Source organism: Panicum virgatum, chromosome 8K, assembly GCF_016808335.1.
Source record: "Panicum virgatum strain AP13 chromosome 8K, P.virgatum_v5, whole genome shotgun sequence".
NCBI lineage: Eukaryota > Viridiplantae > Streptophyta > Magnoliopsida > Poales > Poaceae > Panicum > Panicum virgatum.
This window is the reverse complement of record NC_053143.1, coordinates 3,371,742-3,387,416: the sequence shown is the minus strand read 5'-3', so window position 1 is coordinate 3,387,416 and position 15,675 is coordinate 3,371,742. Positions and strand designations below refer to the sequence as shown.

At 45.5% G+C, this 15,675-nt stretch overlaps 1 protein-coding gene across 5 annotated transcripts; it reads left to right on the top strand.

The window, feature by feature from the left end:
• The first annotated feature begins 1,237 nt into the window (after positions 1 to 1,237).
• Positions 1,238 to 12,378, top strand: LOC120643561 (AT-hook motif nuclear-localized protein 7-like). Of its 5 annotated transcripts, XM_039919953.1 has the most exons (9): positions 1,238 to 1,493; positions 1,794 to 2,072; positions 4,244 to 4,822; positions 7,281 to 7,369; positions 8,130 to 8,219; positions 10,322 to 10,389; positions 10,523 to 10,654; positions 11,392 to 11,547; positions 11,758 to 12,275. In XM_039919953.1, exons 3-9 carry the CDS (start codon positions 4,755 to 4,757, stop codon positions 12,097 to 12,099), a joined length of 945 nt encoding a protein of 314 aa, XP_039775887.1. In that variant the 5' UTR covers positions 1,238 to 1,493; positions 1,794 to 2,072; positions 4,244 to 4,754; the 3' UTR covers positions 12,100 to 12,275. The 5 variants fall into 5 exon arrangements, with proteins under 5 accessions (XP_039775887.1, XP_039775890.1, XP_039775888.1 ...); XM_039919954.1 differs by lacking the exons at positions 1,238 to 1,493; positions 1,794 to 2,072 and adding an exon at positions 2,842 to 3,340; XM_039919955.1 differs by lacking the exons at positions 1,238 to 1,493; positions 1,794 to 2,072 and adding an exon at positions 3,696 to 4,046.
• The last annotated feature ends 3,297 nt before the right edge of the window (positions 12,379 to 15,675 follow it).

The following is a 15,675-nucleotide window of genomic DNA, read 5'->3' as shown; positions in this document are numbered from 1 at the left end:
GAAGCGTCGCCCGCAGCCTGCTTCCCGCTGACGCTAGCGCAGCCGTACTTGCACCTGAGCCTGTAGCCGCACCTGTACCTGCACCTGCAGCTAAGGAAGATCCTCAAGAGGAGGGACCTGAGGAGCTGGTACAAGTGGAGGACCTGACTGAGGAAGATGATGAGAAGGAGATCCACCTTGAAGATCCACCTGAAGCTGGAGATGCACCTGCTCAAGCTGGAGATGCACCAGCTGAAACCTTAGCGGGCTACTACTGATCAGAGAGTCTTTGTAAAGGCCTCACGGCGTCCCTATGCAATCACACCTAAGGAAGTGTGGCATTGTGCCTAGCTAGCACAGCATGGTTGGGTCCAAAGTTCTTTTGAACTGTTACACGACTTGTGGGTAAAATGTGCAACCTCTGCAGAGTAAAAACTAATATATCAGCCGTGCTCACGGTCAAGAGCGGCTCAGACCCTCACATGTTCAACTTAATGGAAATCACTATGGTTAATTCAGTTGTTTAATTGTTCCAAGCTACTTGTTGATTTCAGCTTTACTACTTCTTTTACAAAAATGGGTTTGGTTCATACATACTTAGTAAATAGATGCTTTAAAATATATATCAATTAAAATACTTAATGCTTTACTCAATCAGCCTTTATTCCTTGTCATAAGTCTTGCATGTCATTTACTTTACCCCTGCTATTACCACATCATCAAGAGCAAGATCAATTTGAGAAGTACCCTGAGGATATTCAGGACTTAGGCGTACGTTTCCCCAGTCAACTACCTGTCGAGTTTGGTGTATGCGCTGCTAGAATAAATACGAACTGAAACGCTTATTTATTTTATATTAATGACTTTCGGCTTGATTTGTAATAAATTTAACTTCGATATTTTATGACATTGCTACTGTTATTCACTATTGTCGTTATATGTGTGTAATTTGATTCTGGCGCACATATAATTATTTGCTCAATTTTATTCTTTCAAAACTGAGTGTGACAGTGCGCATATTTACGCACAAGGAAAATTAATTTGTCAATTATTAGTAGATGAGGAATTAGAATGAGAAACTATTGAAGAGTGTTTTTTTATTTTTCTAAAACAATAAGGATGAGAAAGAGAGACGGAGAACTCTTGGAGCTGACTGGCCTGAACCACAACAAGTTCCATTATCTTAAATAAAAAACGTGACGCCAGCTACCGGCCACAATTTCTCAGCCCACTACCAGTCTACCACGGCCGCAGGCCAGCTCGGTCCGGCGGGCTGAGGCCCACTAGGCCATCAGACGGCAACCTCTCGACGGCGGACCGCAAGGAGCCGGCCGACCGCCGACGAGCCGGCGGCGACGTCGATCGCCTCGCGCTCGGCGCTAGCGGCACTGCTCGCCAACCTTGTCCAGCGCCGGCTGATTCCGCCCCGGTTTCCTCGCTCTTTCCTCTGAACTGGCTCCGCCTCCTTCCCTGACGGACGCTTCGGCGCCTCACCTCGTTCGTCAGTCCTCCGGGTACTCCTTCCCCTGATCCACGTCTTACGCGTCTCTATCTCCAAGCTCCCCCAAAATAAGGCCGTGCTGATGTTAGAACACAGCCGTAATTTTCTGATTTTCTCTTGGTGCATGCTTCAGTGTGCGTGCCTGTGTGGAACCGTTGATGATAATTTATTAGAGGCTGATGGGGACGCGCAGTAGGAGTTACGCCCTTGTCCGTATCTTTTGTCATCTGAATTTTGTCACAGCAATGCAGTTCTCAAGCATTTCATTCTGAGATCTTCAGGCAGTATGATCGCATTTTCTCATGCCGTGCAGCACAGCATGCTCTGCCTTCCTGTCGGGATGTGCGGTTTATAGCCTCCAGTTATTGCTTCCAGGATCATAGTTAGGGAATGAGCCAATACGGAATTCGTGATGAGTTGATGACAACAAATGTCTGCTCCCTTTTTGTTTCTGCTAACCTGGAGATTAGGTAATCACATGACTTCAGTTTGTTTATATTTTCTCACATGTTGCTTGTAGTGTGCCCTACGGTATCACCTTCAGTGGTCACCCTCATGCTTCAGACCTCAACTACACAGAGCTCAGTTTCAGGTTTTGCTTCAGATCTAAGAGAACCTTTAGTCCTGATAATATTCCCTGAAGAATTCATGCCCAACCTGATAGTTCCTAGGTATAAGAGTTGCGTAAGCTTTTGTTCAGTGTTTTCAGACATCAAAATGACAATTGTCAGGGTTAAAAAAATGAAGCTCAGTGCTCCAACTTTTTATCAAATCTAGCTCTTTCTCATAGGCAGCGAATTTATTTTTCATGAGAACATCATATGCAATTCCTTTCTTAATTTTGTTTTAGTTTTAAAAGTAATTTTTGTCAGCTAGGTCAAAAAAAGCTGCCACATGGTCCTCGATATATTACTGCCTTATTAATATGTTGTCAGTTTGAATCTAAGGATTCTTGCTCCATTGAATCCACTCCATGAGTAGTAATCTGAAGAGTCAACATTTAAGCCAATAGAAGTACTTGTGCTTTTGCAGTGAATATATGTCAAGCTACTACTCCCTCCGTTCCAAAATACAGATCGTTTTGACTTTTCTAGATTTATATATTTTATTATATATCTAGACATTTTTACTATGTATCTAGACATATGTTATATCTAGGTGCTTAGCAAAAACTATAATCTAGAAATGCCAAAACGACCTACATTTTGGAACGGAGAGAGTAGTAATCAGTGGCGGACCCAATGGATAGTCCAGGTAAGCCCAGAACTACCCTAAATTTTGGCCTAAAATTTTTTTGGTACTTAGAAATTTTGGCACAACAATCGAACGCAAGCCCAAATCGTCGACAGACAGTGAGTCACACGGCCCATGCGGCCAGCAGCCATGCCCCGTCCCACTCCCACCCTGACCCCGCGTGGGGCTGCGCCGCCACCGACCGCTCATGCCTCCGCCGGCCGCTGCCTGCCCGAGCATCCACCGACCACCGGCCGCCTATGCGTGTGGCCTTACCGCCGTCCTGCGCCCCCGCCCCACGCCGCGTCGTCGCCTACCCCTCGAATCCAGCTGACCCTTGCTGGGAGCTAGCTTGCTCGGGCGGACCCGCACCTCCTACCGGCACCCGCGCGGCCGCGCCCTAAGCCCGGCCGCTCGGTGCAGCTCTGCAGTCCGCATCCGGTGGTCACCGGGCAGCGCGCACCTCTTCCCGCCCGGCCATCCCAACACGCGTGGGTACTGCACGCGCACCACGAGCGGCAGGGGTGGCATGAGCATCAGCCGCAGCAAGCCACCAGCCATTCCGGGTTCTGGCACCTAGCATCCCCAATTCTACGATCTCATTGCCCAATTGCAGTCCCTTCACTGGTGCGTACTGTTTTTTCTTACTCTTTTTTTTGCGGGACTGTTTTTTCTTACTCTATTCCATCTTAATCTCACTTCTGAATTTGGACCTTAAGTGAATAATTGAATAATTGCTGCATCCATTTGTATTGCTTCCGTGTGTTATTAGCATGTTTAGTCATGAGGAATGAAAACATAGCTGAATTTAGCGTATTATGGGACCTTTTTAGCTATGTTATTATAAATTTGGTTATTATGTATGGTATTAATGTATTATTATTGAATTGCTACTAGATTATACCGTATTGCACTTCAAAAAAATTTTATTCAGGACTACCCTAGTTTTAAATCCTGGGTCCGCCACTGGTAGTAATTAAGTACTTGCACACGGACATATGCAATATGAGTTAGATATTCATAATAGAATGGAGTAGCAATAAAATTGGTGTGCCAGAGTCATAGTTCATTGTGGGGACACATAAAAACATAGTTCAATTGTGGGAATACTCTTTTCTTTTACTATGATATTGAGTGTGGATTTTTTGCAACCAGGCGCATGCACCAGAAATTCTTTTTAGGAGACAAGGCGTAATGTGCCTCAACACATTTTAGTCCTTCACTGGAATATAGTGCAAGCACCCAACAGTTTGTCAGTAGTGTAATTATGATGCAATGACTTGGAAAGAAATCACCAAGCTGGACAAAGTCCACAACTTCTATATTTAAAACCGTAAGTAATCACAAAATTTGAGAAGAGAAAAGCCCATGGCAAACTGCTGCTTGATTCTAATTCAGTCTCTAACATACTTGGTTTTGTTACAAAATAGTAGCTCCATTTCTATTTATCTTGAAGATTACAAAGTGTTTTTCAGATTTATTCTGTTGTTAACTGATTTTTCCCAATGATTTCATCATATGCTGTAGCAGAATTGGGAGCTATGAATCAGTAAGTTAAGATGACCCATGTCTATTCGTATGATGCAAGATCAATCAATAGGAATTCCTTGTATATCTTTTCCCAAACGGCAAACAGTACATTACTTAGCAGGTATGCATATTCTGATGTTTAAGCATAGTTTTTCTTTTTGTGTAAACAATGAACATGCAACAGTTAATGAAATCTTCTTTTTTTCGCGACCGGGACTGAGCACGTTTTTCATTAAGAGGTAGAAGAAACAAAGTTCGTTACAAAGGAGATAAGGAGCAGAGGTCCTTACTCCAAAGAAAAAACATCTAGTTCTATTACACGCCTAACATTTGGCGACCAAGATCTCTACCACAAGCAGCTACGAAGAAACTCAGCTGCCTAAAACGAGCTAGCAACCAAGATAGAGCTTCTTCCTCCAGACATGCTAACAGCTCAGGGACTGTTTTGATTTTGGAATCAAAAGTTCTTCTGTTACGCTCATTCCATATCATCCAAGAGGTGAGGATAACTATGGAATCGAAGCACATTCGATCCGCCTTTGCCACTCGCTTGCGAGAAGTCGTCCACCAATCTGCGAGGTAAGACACTGACCGTTAATGAAATCTTCACACTGAAGCTCAATGCTGACACGCATGAAAATCATATATAGGACGTACTCGCCATTGCTCCCATACCTCTGCTAAATGGTGCAGCTACTTGTCCAGTGTGCTACTAGTTTGTGTAGGTTATTCCATGAAAGGGTGCTTCAAGGCCATGTGCGTGGGTAGATTAGGTATCAGATTATTTCGCAGTCTAAGAATAGAAAAGGCCCTCTAGGTCTGAGACTCAGAGTTCTCTCTGTTTATTTACTTTAACTATTATTTGTCAGCTTTTTTTTTTTGCTCTTGTTTTGCTTTTCCATGTTTATCATATTAAAAGTTGTGATACAAGAAAGGGCGCGTGAGCTCCTTTCCCTTCTTCCATTTCTTTTATACTTACAAGAAGCCTGCAAAAACGTTTGATACAAGAACGGGCATTTTTTTGGCTTAATCACATGGCACCACTATCATTACTCCTACAATCAAAGGGTCATCTATAATCAACTCTACAAATTAATTCTTGGGGGCCGAGTTTTGGTTTCTTATGGGTACACTTGAAGCAAGTACAGCTGTCCACTAATTCATACTCAGTATCTGCAAAATATCTCCAATGAAAGTTAATAAATCTTATTTGTTTTTTCCTTCTTTGTCTTGAAAGTACAAAAGATGGATTCACCAAGATATGTACGGTGTCGTTTTATGATTGTTAACTGTTTGAATTTTGAAGACAAGATCGTTCAGACTATATAATTAGATATTCTCACTTATGAATCTTCAAGTACTTTGCCATGGTTTGTCCTGTATCTGTTAACCATAACCGATGGATTTTCGATTAATAACAAGTGCACTGTTTGTTCAAGAAATTCTGTTCCTGATGTTTGTCTTATTGGTCCAGCTAGACCAACCTTTTGCATTTGAGCTCACCAATTGAGAACAAGGCTGTCCCAAGCCTCTGATTTGAGATTAGATGTTCGAGGTAAAAGATGACAATCAATCGAGGTAAAAGGGAATTACTTTCAAATAATGATCGCCAACACGACCATGTTAATAAAAATAAGCCATGTCTACACTTCCGGTTGACTTGACGATCTATTTCTGTGCGATGATATCTATTGAACAAGACTCAGCCCGTAAACACAAAAAATCGTAAACGCATTAAAGTGAAAAGTAATCTTGCTAATTTGAAGTACTAAATGAAGTCTATTTATAAATTTTTTTGCATGGATGGGCTGTAAATCGCGAGATGAATCTAATGAGCCTACTTAATCCATGATTTGCAACAGTGATGCTACAATAACCACCCGCTAATTATTGATTAATCATGGATTAATTAGTATCATTAGATTCGTCTCGTGATTTACAACCCATCTGTGCAAAAAGTTTTGTAAATAAACTTCATTTAGTACTTCAAATTGAGAAAATTCGAAACGTTTGCGTTTACACCCTACCGAACTAAACACGGCCTCAGCCAATAACAAAAACCGTTCCCTGGTGGCAATAATGGCATTCCACTATCGCACCTGTGGTAATAAAATAACGCCATTTGGCAGAACAATTTTCTTGGAGGATATATGATCTTTTACCTCGTGACTGTTTTGATTTGCTTTGAAACTGTGATAGTGTAAACTGGCTGTAATTATCTTTTCGTAAGCTGCTATATTTGTTACTTTCTTGCTCTTAAGTTTTTTGTATCTCATGTTCTTGCTGTCAACTTTTTTTTTTCCTCCCTGATAATTGAAAGCGCAATTTTCCTATTCTCTAGAAAACCACTGGTCCACTGGTAAACGAGTCCCAACCAATCCTCTGGAGAAACAAAAAAAAACTACTAAATTACTGGATATAAAATATTTAGCACTTCAAATATCTAGTGTTGTCTTTCTTGCCGTCACTAAGGGACAGGACCAGGATGACTAATTATATTAGAACTCAAATATGATGTATTATTGCTGAATCAAACATTCTTGATGTAATCTTGGTGAATCATGCAGATGGCGTTTGTTTCTTTCTTCTACCATGCTGTGCTCACATTTTTTTTTTGAACAACTCTGTGCTCACATTTTGAGTTGCCTGTTATCCATTTCAGTATCTGAGATGCAATGGCTGTGTTTAGTTCCACCGAAAAAACACTGTAGTGTTAGGAAAAATACTGTAGCGCACTGTAGCACATTTCGTTTGTTTGTGGTGCATATTGTCCTGCCATGACCTAACTAGTCTCAAAAGATTCGTTTCGCAACGTACATTAAAATTATGCAATTAGTTTTTTTATTTAACTACATTTAGTACTCCATGCATGAATTATTTGTTATATTTAATGTTTCGATGTGATAGGGGATGTAATAGAAAGTTTGAAAAGTTTGGAAATTTTGTGGGAACTAAACACACCCAATGAATGCAATAGCTAAAGGAGCACGTTGTGTATACAGCTGATCCGCAGCTCACACATTTCCATCTTTTGCAGCGGATGTTGCGGAAATTTTCTGCAGCGGCCTGCGGCCGTGCACCTTCGGAGTAACTCCTACAGACCTACAAGCTACAGCTGTGCACACTGTAAGCTTTGATGTTTCCAAGGCAAGGGACAGAACTGTCTCTTTCCTGCTCTACTGGTTATCCTTTACAACGGGTGTATATTTTTAAAACTTCTATGGACATACTTATAGTGTATATTCTTCTATACTCCATTTTTTTGAAGACGTTTTCCTCGTCATACCGCGCTCTTCTGTTTTTATCAAGGCTCAACTCTTTTTTTTCTTCTATGGGTGTGTTTAGTTCCCACCCCGTAAACGCAAAAACGCAAAATTTTGCAACAGAATCTTACTAATTTGAAGCACTAAATGAAGTCTATTTACAAATTTTTTTTATAGATGAGCTGTAAATCGCGAGACGAATCTAATGAGTCTACTTAATCCATGATTTGCAGCAGTGATGCTGCAGTAACCGTCCGCTAATTATTAATTAAATATAGATTAATTAGCATTATTAGATTTGTCTCGCGATTTACAACTCATCTATAAAAAAGTTTTATAAATAAACTTCATTTAATATTTCAAATTAATAAAATTCTATCGCAAAAAAATTTTGTGTTTACTCTGCCTGAACTAAACACGGCCTATATATCTTCCTCTGGCTGGTGTCTTATTGTCAAGAAGCGGTACATTTGTTATTCTGATTGGGCATGCTCATATTAAACTATTCTCTTGTTTATTCAGGAATCCATAGTTTTATGATAACGAGGAATTCAAGCTTTTACAGTTACAGCACATCAAGGATTTGACTGTCTTTTTTATTTGCCGTTTGAATTACTCTGCAGCCCATGATTTTCCCAAAACGCCCATGCTTCGATCTTATCCCCTCAGCTGGACAGCTGTGAAATGTACAGGTGCTGGTGCTGCAAATTTTGGTACGCGTGCTTGTTAATTTTACGGCATCATTATTTCCACATCTTTTTCAAGTACTCTTGAAACTGGGGGGAGGGAGGAAACAATAATATGACTTGTTGTGTGATTCTGAATATTCTAAAGAAGAGGCACAGTGGTAAAGCTGCATAGAAAGATGAGAACTGAAATGCTTTCTTAGGTTCATTAACTGGTAATAGTTGTACTAAAAAATACAAATAGTAGAATTATCACCTCTCAACTGCATTAAAACAACCAAACAAGTACGAATCCTACTCAAATGCCTTAATATCTCAGTTAGAAATGCATGCTGGTTTAATATCCTTTTCCTACTCGAATTTTGCATTGTTATGTTGAAAAATGAGTCATTATGCTTTCCATCCATTTTTATGCATATACTCTTATTGTTTTAAAAAAATATTGGGAAATGCAGCAATCAAAAGTATGCTGTATATTATTTTTAAAAAGTGCGCATTGTAGTGTAGACATAGTAATGTGTCAGTTGGAGACGGAGTGAGCAGTAATGAACTGTATGGTACAATGCCCAATGTGACTACTTTTCTCTCACTGGCTGGACCTTTTAATATATCAACAGGCAAGAAAAAACTTAAAGCAGAAGCAGGGAGTATTCGAATCTAAATTAAAGCACGCATATGAAAAAAGTTCGTGTTTCCATTTTAGTACTAGTGATTAGTGAAAACTCAATTAAGACACCGCAATTCTTTAGCCGTCTTTAGTTTATCTTATCCGTTTTTCGGAAGACATTGTTTGTCTCATTCGCTACTTTACTGTTCAATAGAAAAAAATGGAAGTTATGTTGGACTCTAGTACACTTTTGCAGTCCAACGAATCAGATGGCTGGTCAAAAGAGAGATAGAGAAAGTTAGAGAGCAGGAAACCCCGCCATTCTTGTGCAGTTTCTGCCCCCAAATCTCCTTTATTTTATTTCTGCCATTTTCCCATATTCAAAAAATCTTTTCCCTGAGGACTTCGGTATAATACTGGTACAACCAGCTGCTGCTTATCGGTGCCTGGTAGTAACCGGACACAAACCAAAACTAGAGCAGGTGTCTTCTCTTGTCTGTCTTCCTCGTTTGAGTCCAAGCAAGCAAAGTAGCAAACCAAGAACAAGAAATTTACCCAGCAAGCTTCAAGTCACAACCAAGAAGAGCCCTTCAGATTGTAATGGAGGGAAGGGATGGCGTTGCAGTGGCAGGAGGCCATGAATCCGGTCATGGTCTCTTCAGAGCAGACATAACCATGGCAGAGGCGCATGAAGCAGCAAAGGGGTACCAGTCCTCTCCCTTGCCGTCGGCGTCCCCCACGCCGTCACCGCCACCGGCCGAAGCTGGCCACGGAGGGGATGCCACTGCAACCCCGCTTGCGTGGAGTCTGGGTGGGGACAAGCCGAGCGAGGCCGCGGGGGACAAAGGCATGCAGACGGCTGGGCAGAGTGAGCATGCCAACTTGAGCTCCGGACGGCGCAGGGGCCGCCCGCGCGGCTCCGGCAGGCGCCAGATCCTAGCCACTCTTGGTCAGTATGCACCCTCTGAAATGCAAAGGTTCCTCTGTCTTCTTGAGCAACCAGGAATTTCCATTCTTGCTTTATAATTTCTTGCTACGTTTGCTCCCCTTGTTGATTTCTGTTACATTGCTTGGATGGGGTCCAGTTAGGCTGCTGTGTGTGTGCTTTCACACTTGAACTAGTCAAATTCGTGTTTATTCCGTTGCCAGTTTCAACGGTTCGGCTGTTCATTGTTGCATTCATCTTCAGTGTCATTTTTTTTTCGAAAGACCCGGACAAATTGCCGGCATATGTTGAAGCGATTCTTCAGTGTCATTGTTGCATTCATCTTCAGTGTCAATTGTTGAAGCGATTCTTATGTTTTATCCCCCTTCTTCCTACCGATCTTGCATGAGCATTCCTTGTTGGGAGATTTTTTTTCCTGGGTGGGTTACCTAATCGACCTAATCCATTATCATCATTTAGTTGAATTTCTTGCAGATGAGCGGGGATTAAGGTCTCTTTTCATCATCTAGCACTAGTAGTTTAATTATTTTAAAATTGTCCACTTCTCTGTCTGATTGATTTCTTCAAACGCAAAAGGGGAAAGGTATGCGCTGTCAGCTGGAGGGAGTTTCACACCTCATGTCATCATCGTGGGTACTGGGGAGGTAAGACTTGTATGCCATCTCATCGCAGCATCATGTTCCTCTGCTGCTAGTTTGGCATTGCTTGACTAACTTGCAGTGCTTGTCTTAAGGCGTTAAGGGTGTCACTGAGCTTTCTTGTCCAATTCGTTGGTAGGATGTGGCGGCGCGCATAATGTCGTTTTCTCAGAATGGTCCACGCTCGGTTTGCATCCTCTCTGCCAATGGGACAATATCTAATGTAACATTGAGGCAGCCGGATACATCTGGTAGCACCTTCACCTATGAGGTAGGCTCTTTGCATCTTGTCATTATCCTTGTAATGTTCTTCGTTGGCCAAAGAAGTTTTTTTCCCCAATTCCCAGAACCTACATACTAGCTCCTAACAAGTGCTACAAGCACTTCCGAATGTTCAATTGGGGGATTTTCCCCTGATCTCTGTACTTTGCCTTTAGATGAATAAATCCTTTAATCCTAAAAAAAAGTTTTGACTTAGTATCTACTAGGAGGCTAGGACCTAGTAGCTGTTGTGAATTTGGAGAATTTGAGGTCCTGATAGTTGTAGTACTGTATATGGCACATTAAGCATAATGATTTCCTCACCACTATTTCTCTTTCTTCAAAAAGGCAACCTTAGTTTGATATCATGTTGTGATGACATCAAAATCTCAAGCATCCATTCTGGCATGCAAGTCATATTCTTTGACTTCATTGTGATAAATCATCAAACAGACAACAGTGTCATAGATCACCAGCTGGTAGACCTGTTATGTTGGAGGAGGCTTCCCCTTCCAATTTCTTCCTTTTCCGTTCTAGTTTCTTCTATGTGCACTACAGGTTTGGTTTAATTCAGGCTTTTAATTCTCCTAATTGTAAGTTAGACTTAGTAGTGACACAAAGAAACTTTGTCAAATGTGTATAAATGGCCATGGGACTTCTGAAGTTTCCCATCTGCAGGATAAACGATTACAGAAGTCACCGAGTTGTTTATTGTGTAAACGGTACTGATGTGTTTCTGGGCTTCAGGGCCGTTTCGAGATTCTGCAACTGATGGGCTCCTTCACAATGGCTGAGGAAGGCAGGAGGAGAACTGGTGGGCTCAGCGTCTCCCTTGCTGGCCCTGATGGCCGTGTAGTTGGCGGTGTCGTGGCCGGGATGCTGCGTGCTGCCAGCCCTATACAGGTAAATAAAATTCCTTCTGAAACTTGTACAAATTATCCATGCAGCCACAATGAGCTCGTCAGAACAGAAAACGCTGAACTCTTGTTGGCTGATTCTTCATCGCAATCTGACAGTCTGCATTGTGTCATATAAATTGATGAAAAACTCTGCAGTAGCTATCTTTCCTTATCACCTAATAACAGTAACACAAACCTTTCGGACTGACTGCAGGTGATCGTGGGAAGCTTCCTGCCCAACAGCTTGAAGCAGCATCAGAGGAGGATGAGCCTGCAGCAACAAGCATCCGCTATCCCGGCACTGCCGGCACCACCGGTGCCCCCTCCGGTCCTCACAGCCGCAACGCCAATTTCCCAGGCATCTCCCGGCAACGGCTTCCACGCGCCGCCGCCCTCAGCCGCCATGCCGCCGCAGCCCCACGCCAGCACAGAGGAGCACGGCGCCATGAACCTGAACGCGACGGGGTTCACCATGGTCGGCTGGCCTGCGAGCTCACAGCCGGCGGCGCGCAGAGCTTCCCCTGACATCAACGTCAGCCTGACTCCCCAGGAGTAGTGGAAGTGATTGCCATTTTTTTTGTCGCCTGATCCCTGACACATTTTGTAGGGCATGGCACTTGATTGATGCCCATGGGTGGGGAGAAACTGAAGCTAGAATGATGAAGTAATGTTAATCTAGACATGATCAGTAGAACGTGGTAGATGCTCTGATGGACTAATCTGTTTCTCTTCAGAGTGGGGAGAGAGGTGCCAATTTGTTGGGTTACTGTTGTCGAATCTGTGGCCATGATTGTGGCAGTTGATTTAGAATTTTAGTTCTAGTCTGCCTTGCAAATGCAGCTGCGCATTGTGTGCACTTGTGCTCTGCAGCCTGTTCTGCTGTTTTTTTAGAGAAAAGCTGGTTTTTGTGGCGATCTTTACACGTTCGAGCACAGTAGTTTGCACTTTTCTGCAATGACAGTGGATAGGGTTGGCACCGGGTACCCGAAACTCGAAACCCGATGGGTTTTTACTCCATTAGAGCACGGGTCTAGTCAATTTCTCAACCCACGGGTCTGTTAATGGGCAGGAAGTTAAACCCATCGGGTTTGCGGGTCCGGGTCTGGGAGCATAGAACCCAAACCCGCAAACCCATGGGTTTTTTTACCCGGCCCAATAATCATGCAAGCCTGTATTCCAGCCTTCCAGCCGCCCATGAGGCAGCTCAAATAGCCTGGCCCAATATACATGGTATATAACAGCCAACAACCATCCCAAGCCCTAACCTAATCATTTGCCCCCCCCCTAGCCGCACACCCAGGCACCCAGCCCCTTGCGGCGGTGGGCGGAAGGCTCCGTGTGCGAGCCTCTGCAGGTGCAGGCGCCAGTGCACCACCGCCCACTGAGCCGTGCAGGTGCCGCCCGTGCGGCGCACCGGCGCCCCCTCTCTCGCGTGCCCCACCGCCGCGCACGAGCTTGCCCGGGTGTCCGCGCGCTCTCCCACCCGCCGAGCTGCGCGAGCTCGCCCGCCTGTCCCCGCCGCTACGCACGCGCCGCGCACGCTCGCCCTCCCACCCGCCAGGCTACGCATTCCCCGTCGCCGCACGCGAGCTCACCGGCGTGGCCGCGCGTGCCCCGCCGCCGTGCACGCCCCCCCCCCCCCGCGAGCTCGCCTGCCTGGCCGCGCGCTCGCTCACCGGTTGCGCGTGCAACACCGCGCGGCCCAGTGGTGCTCTCGGGCACGGGCGACCCGCGGGTCGCCCAAAACCCGAGCGGGCACGGGTTTGGGCGAAAAATTGTGCCCGTGACGGGTCACGGGTTTCTTAACGGGCAGATTTTTTGTTGACGGGTTCGGGTTTGGGATGGGTAAACCCAGCGGGTTTGGACCCGTTGCCATCCCTATCACTGTTAATGTGACCTCAGTATCAGCCTATGGTAAGGTCAAAGCCCAGGAGCCAGCCAAGTGGAAGACATCAAAACCTGCAAAATTCAGTGAATTTGTGCTGTTACCTCCATGTGGTCCTTCTAAGAAGTAATATCAACTTGTTGGCTTGTTTATGTCTTTTGAACTTCATGTATGCCAAGGCTTATTTATGTGCTATATGCACCTTATGTATTGCCAGAACTGCTGGCTTATTTGTGTCAGATGTGAACCTTAGATGTGTGTTGGGTACCCATGTGTGTGGGAAGTCTGAACCTTATGCAATGCCATCTTGGTGCCTTCATCTATCTCTCATTTATCTCTACATATATGTTCATATCATTTCAGCCAACTAAAATCATGCATTGATCAAAGATATTACATAACCAGGTACGGCGGGCCTAGACGTTTACTCTGTCTTTCCTTCTCGAGAGCCTAAAACCTCCTGAATTCGCTCTTTCTCGATTCTCTGGAATTTGTCTATGAGTGAGTGAATCTAATTTTCCTGGACTTTGCTAATGTTGTTCCCAAACATCATACACAATATTTAGCTACTAAAGATCAGTCCTACTACAACAGCAATGCAAACCACAATCAGGATCCTCAGCACAACTCTCTCCTTCTCTAATGCTTTCACACTTGCAATCAGTATTGCATTTCTAGCTTCATTTTCAGCTACTTGGTTCTTCAGGAAGGCAATTTCTTCATACAATTTTTGCTCAGCATTCTGCACAGCATTCTGAGCTGCATTCTCAGCAGCTACAATCCCAGCTTCCAGCGTCTTGTTCTCCTTCTTCAGTGCCCTGACAGCATCACACAAGTCTCTAAGCAGCTCGGCTATGAATGGCGTTGTCATGTTATCCTCGTACCACTTCCACAAATCACACCCACCGGCCTGAAATTCGAAAAAAAAATTGAGGATAGAGAGCACACATCTAGCAATTTTTTGCAATGTATCATGGAAGAAACTCACCCGTGCAAAGAAGCACTTGAGATACCGTCGTCCGGGCTTCTCGTCGCTCCATGAAATCCACCTTGCTGCCTTGGCGGCGCACTTGCAGATCACCAAAGGCTCATAGTCCAGTGGCCGCTCGCGGTAAGGGATGGGAGAGCAGTAATCCTCGGTGTTGTAGCCGCTCCATGACCGGGACGACCTGCGCGAAGTCCTCGAGCTCTCTGAAGTCGCCGCCGCCACCGCCGCTCTCGTCGCCTCGGGTTAGGGTTAGGGTTCATCAACGGGTGGGGAACGGGTGAGAGAGTGAGTGAGAGAGAGAAATAGAGAGGGAGCCGAGATGCCCTTTCGAGGGCGCGGGCGGCCACGGCTTGCTGACTGGGCAGCCTCATCCACGTCAACAGGCCGCCGTGGCTTGAAACCGGTCTAGTTTCAGCTCAGGGGGGTATTGTGCACAGTTTGGTTAGTTTGAGGGTATGGGATGACTGGTTTCGTAGTTCAGGGTCCAAAATCGAACGATCGTGATAGTTCAGGGTCCAAAAACAGACTTTACCCTTTTGAATTTGAAAAAACTCGCAGCCGCCCTCCCTCCTTCCCTCCATCCACCGCCTCGTGGCCGTCGACCACCTACGGCCGTCGTGCATGGCGTGGCGGTGGAACGCACGCATGCGCGCGCAGCCCTGCCAGCACGCGGTCTAACAAGCCCCCGCATCGCAGACACGACCCCGCGAGGCAAGCATGCGTGCTCAACACTGCACCGGGTCCGCCCGCCCGCACCCGCCCGGCCACGAACGAATGAACGAACTCACTCTCCCGAAGGGCCGAACGGACGAGCCAGGCCAGCCAGCCAGCCGCGTGGGTCGGTCCGCACGGGCGCGCCGCGACCCGAACCTATACCACCACCACCCGGAAAGGCGACGCGAGCTAGGGTGGCGGGTGGTGCGCGAGTCGGGGTCCGGCCGCGCGTGCGGCCCAGCCCTTGCCCCTTGCCTCGTGTGTGCTCTCGGCTCACGCCCCGTGCTCCCTCTGCTCCAGTTCTCCCTTCTCTTTTCCCCTTTCCCTCCTCGCCTCCCACCCATCGTCTTCCTTCCTTGCACCTCTTCACCCCCACCTCCTCCCCACCGCCTATCGTCTCGCTCCCGCGGCCGCCACGCCACCGTACCGCCGGGTCGTGAGCCCCTTCCCCGCTACCATGTCCTCCCATTCTCGCCACCCCCGCTCCAGCCACCAGCTCGGCCCAGCCGCCTCCGCCGCGGGATCGACGGGCACCCAGATTCGTG

What these genes read in the sequence shown, in the direction of transcription:
- LOC120643561 (XM_039919952.1), top strand. Translation starts at nt 9,400, where the DNA reads ATGGAGGGAAGGGATGGCGTTGCAGTGGCAGGAGGCCATGAATCCGGT. An exon ending in CCAGATCCTAGCCACTCTTG is followed by an intron (nt 9,749 to 10,321) that starts GTCAGTATGCAC and finishes CAAACGCAAAAG; the next exon opens with GGGAAAGGTATGCGCTGTCA. An exon ending in TCATCGTGGGTACTGGGGAG is followed by an intron (nt 10,390 to 10,522) that starts GTAAGACTTGTA and finishes ATTCGTTGGTAG; the next exon opens with GATGTGGCGGCGCGCATAAT.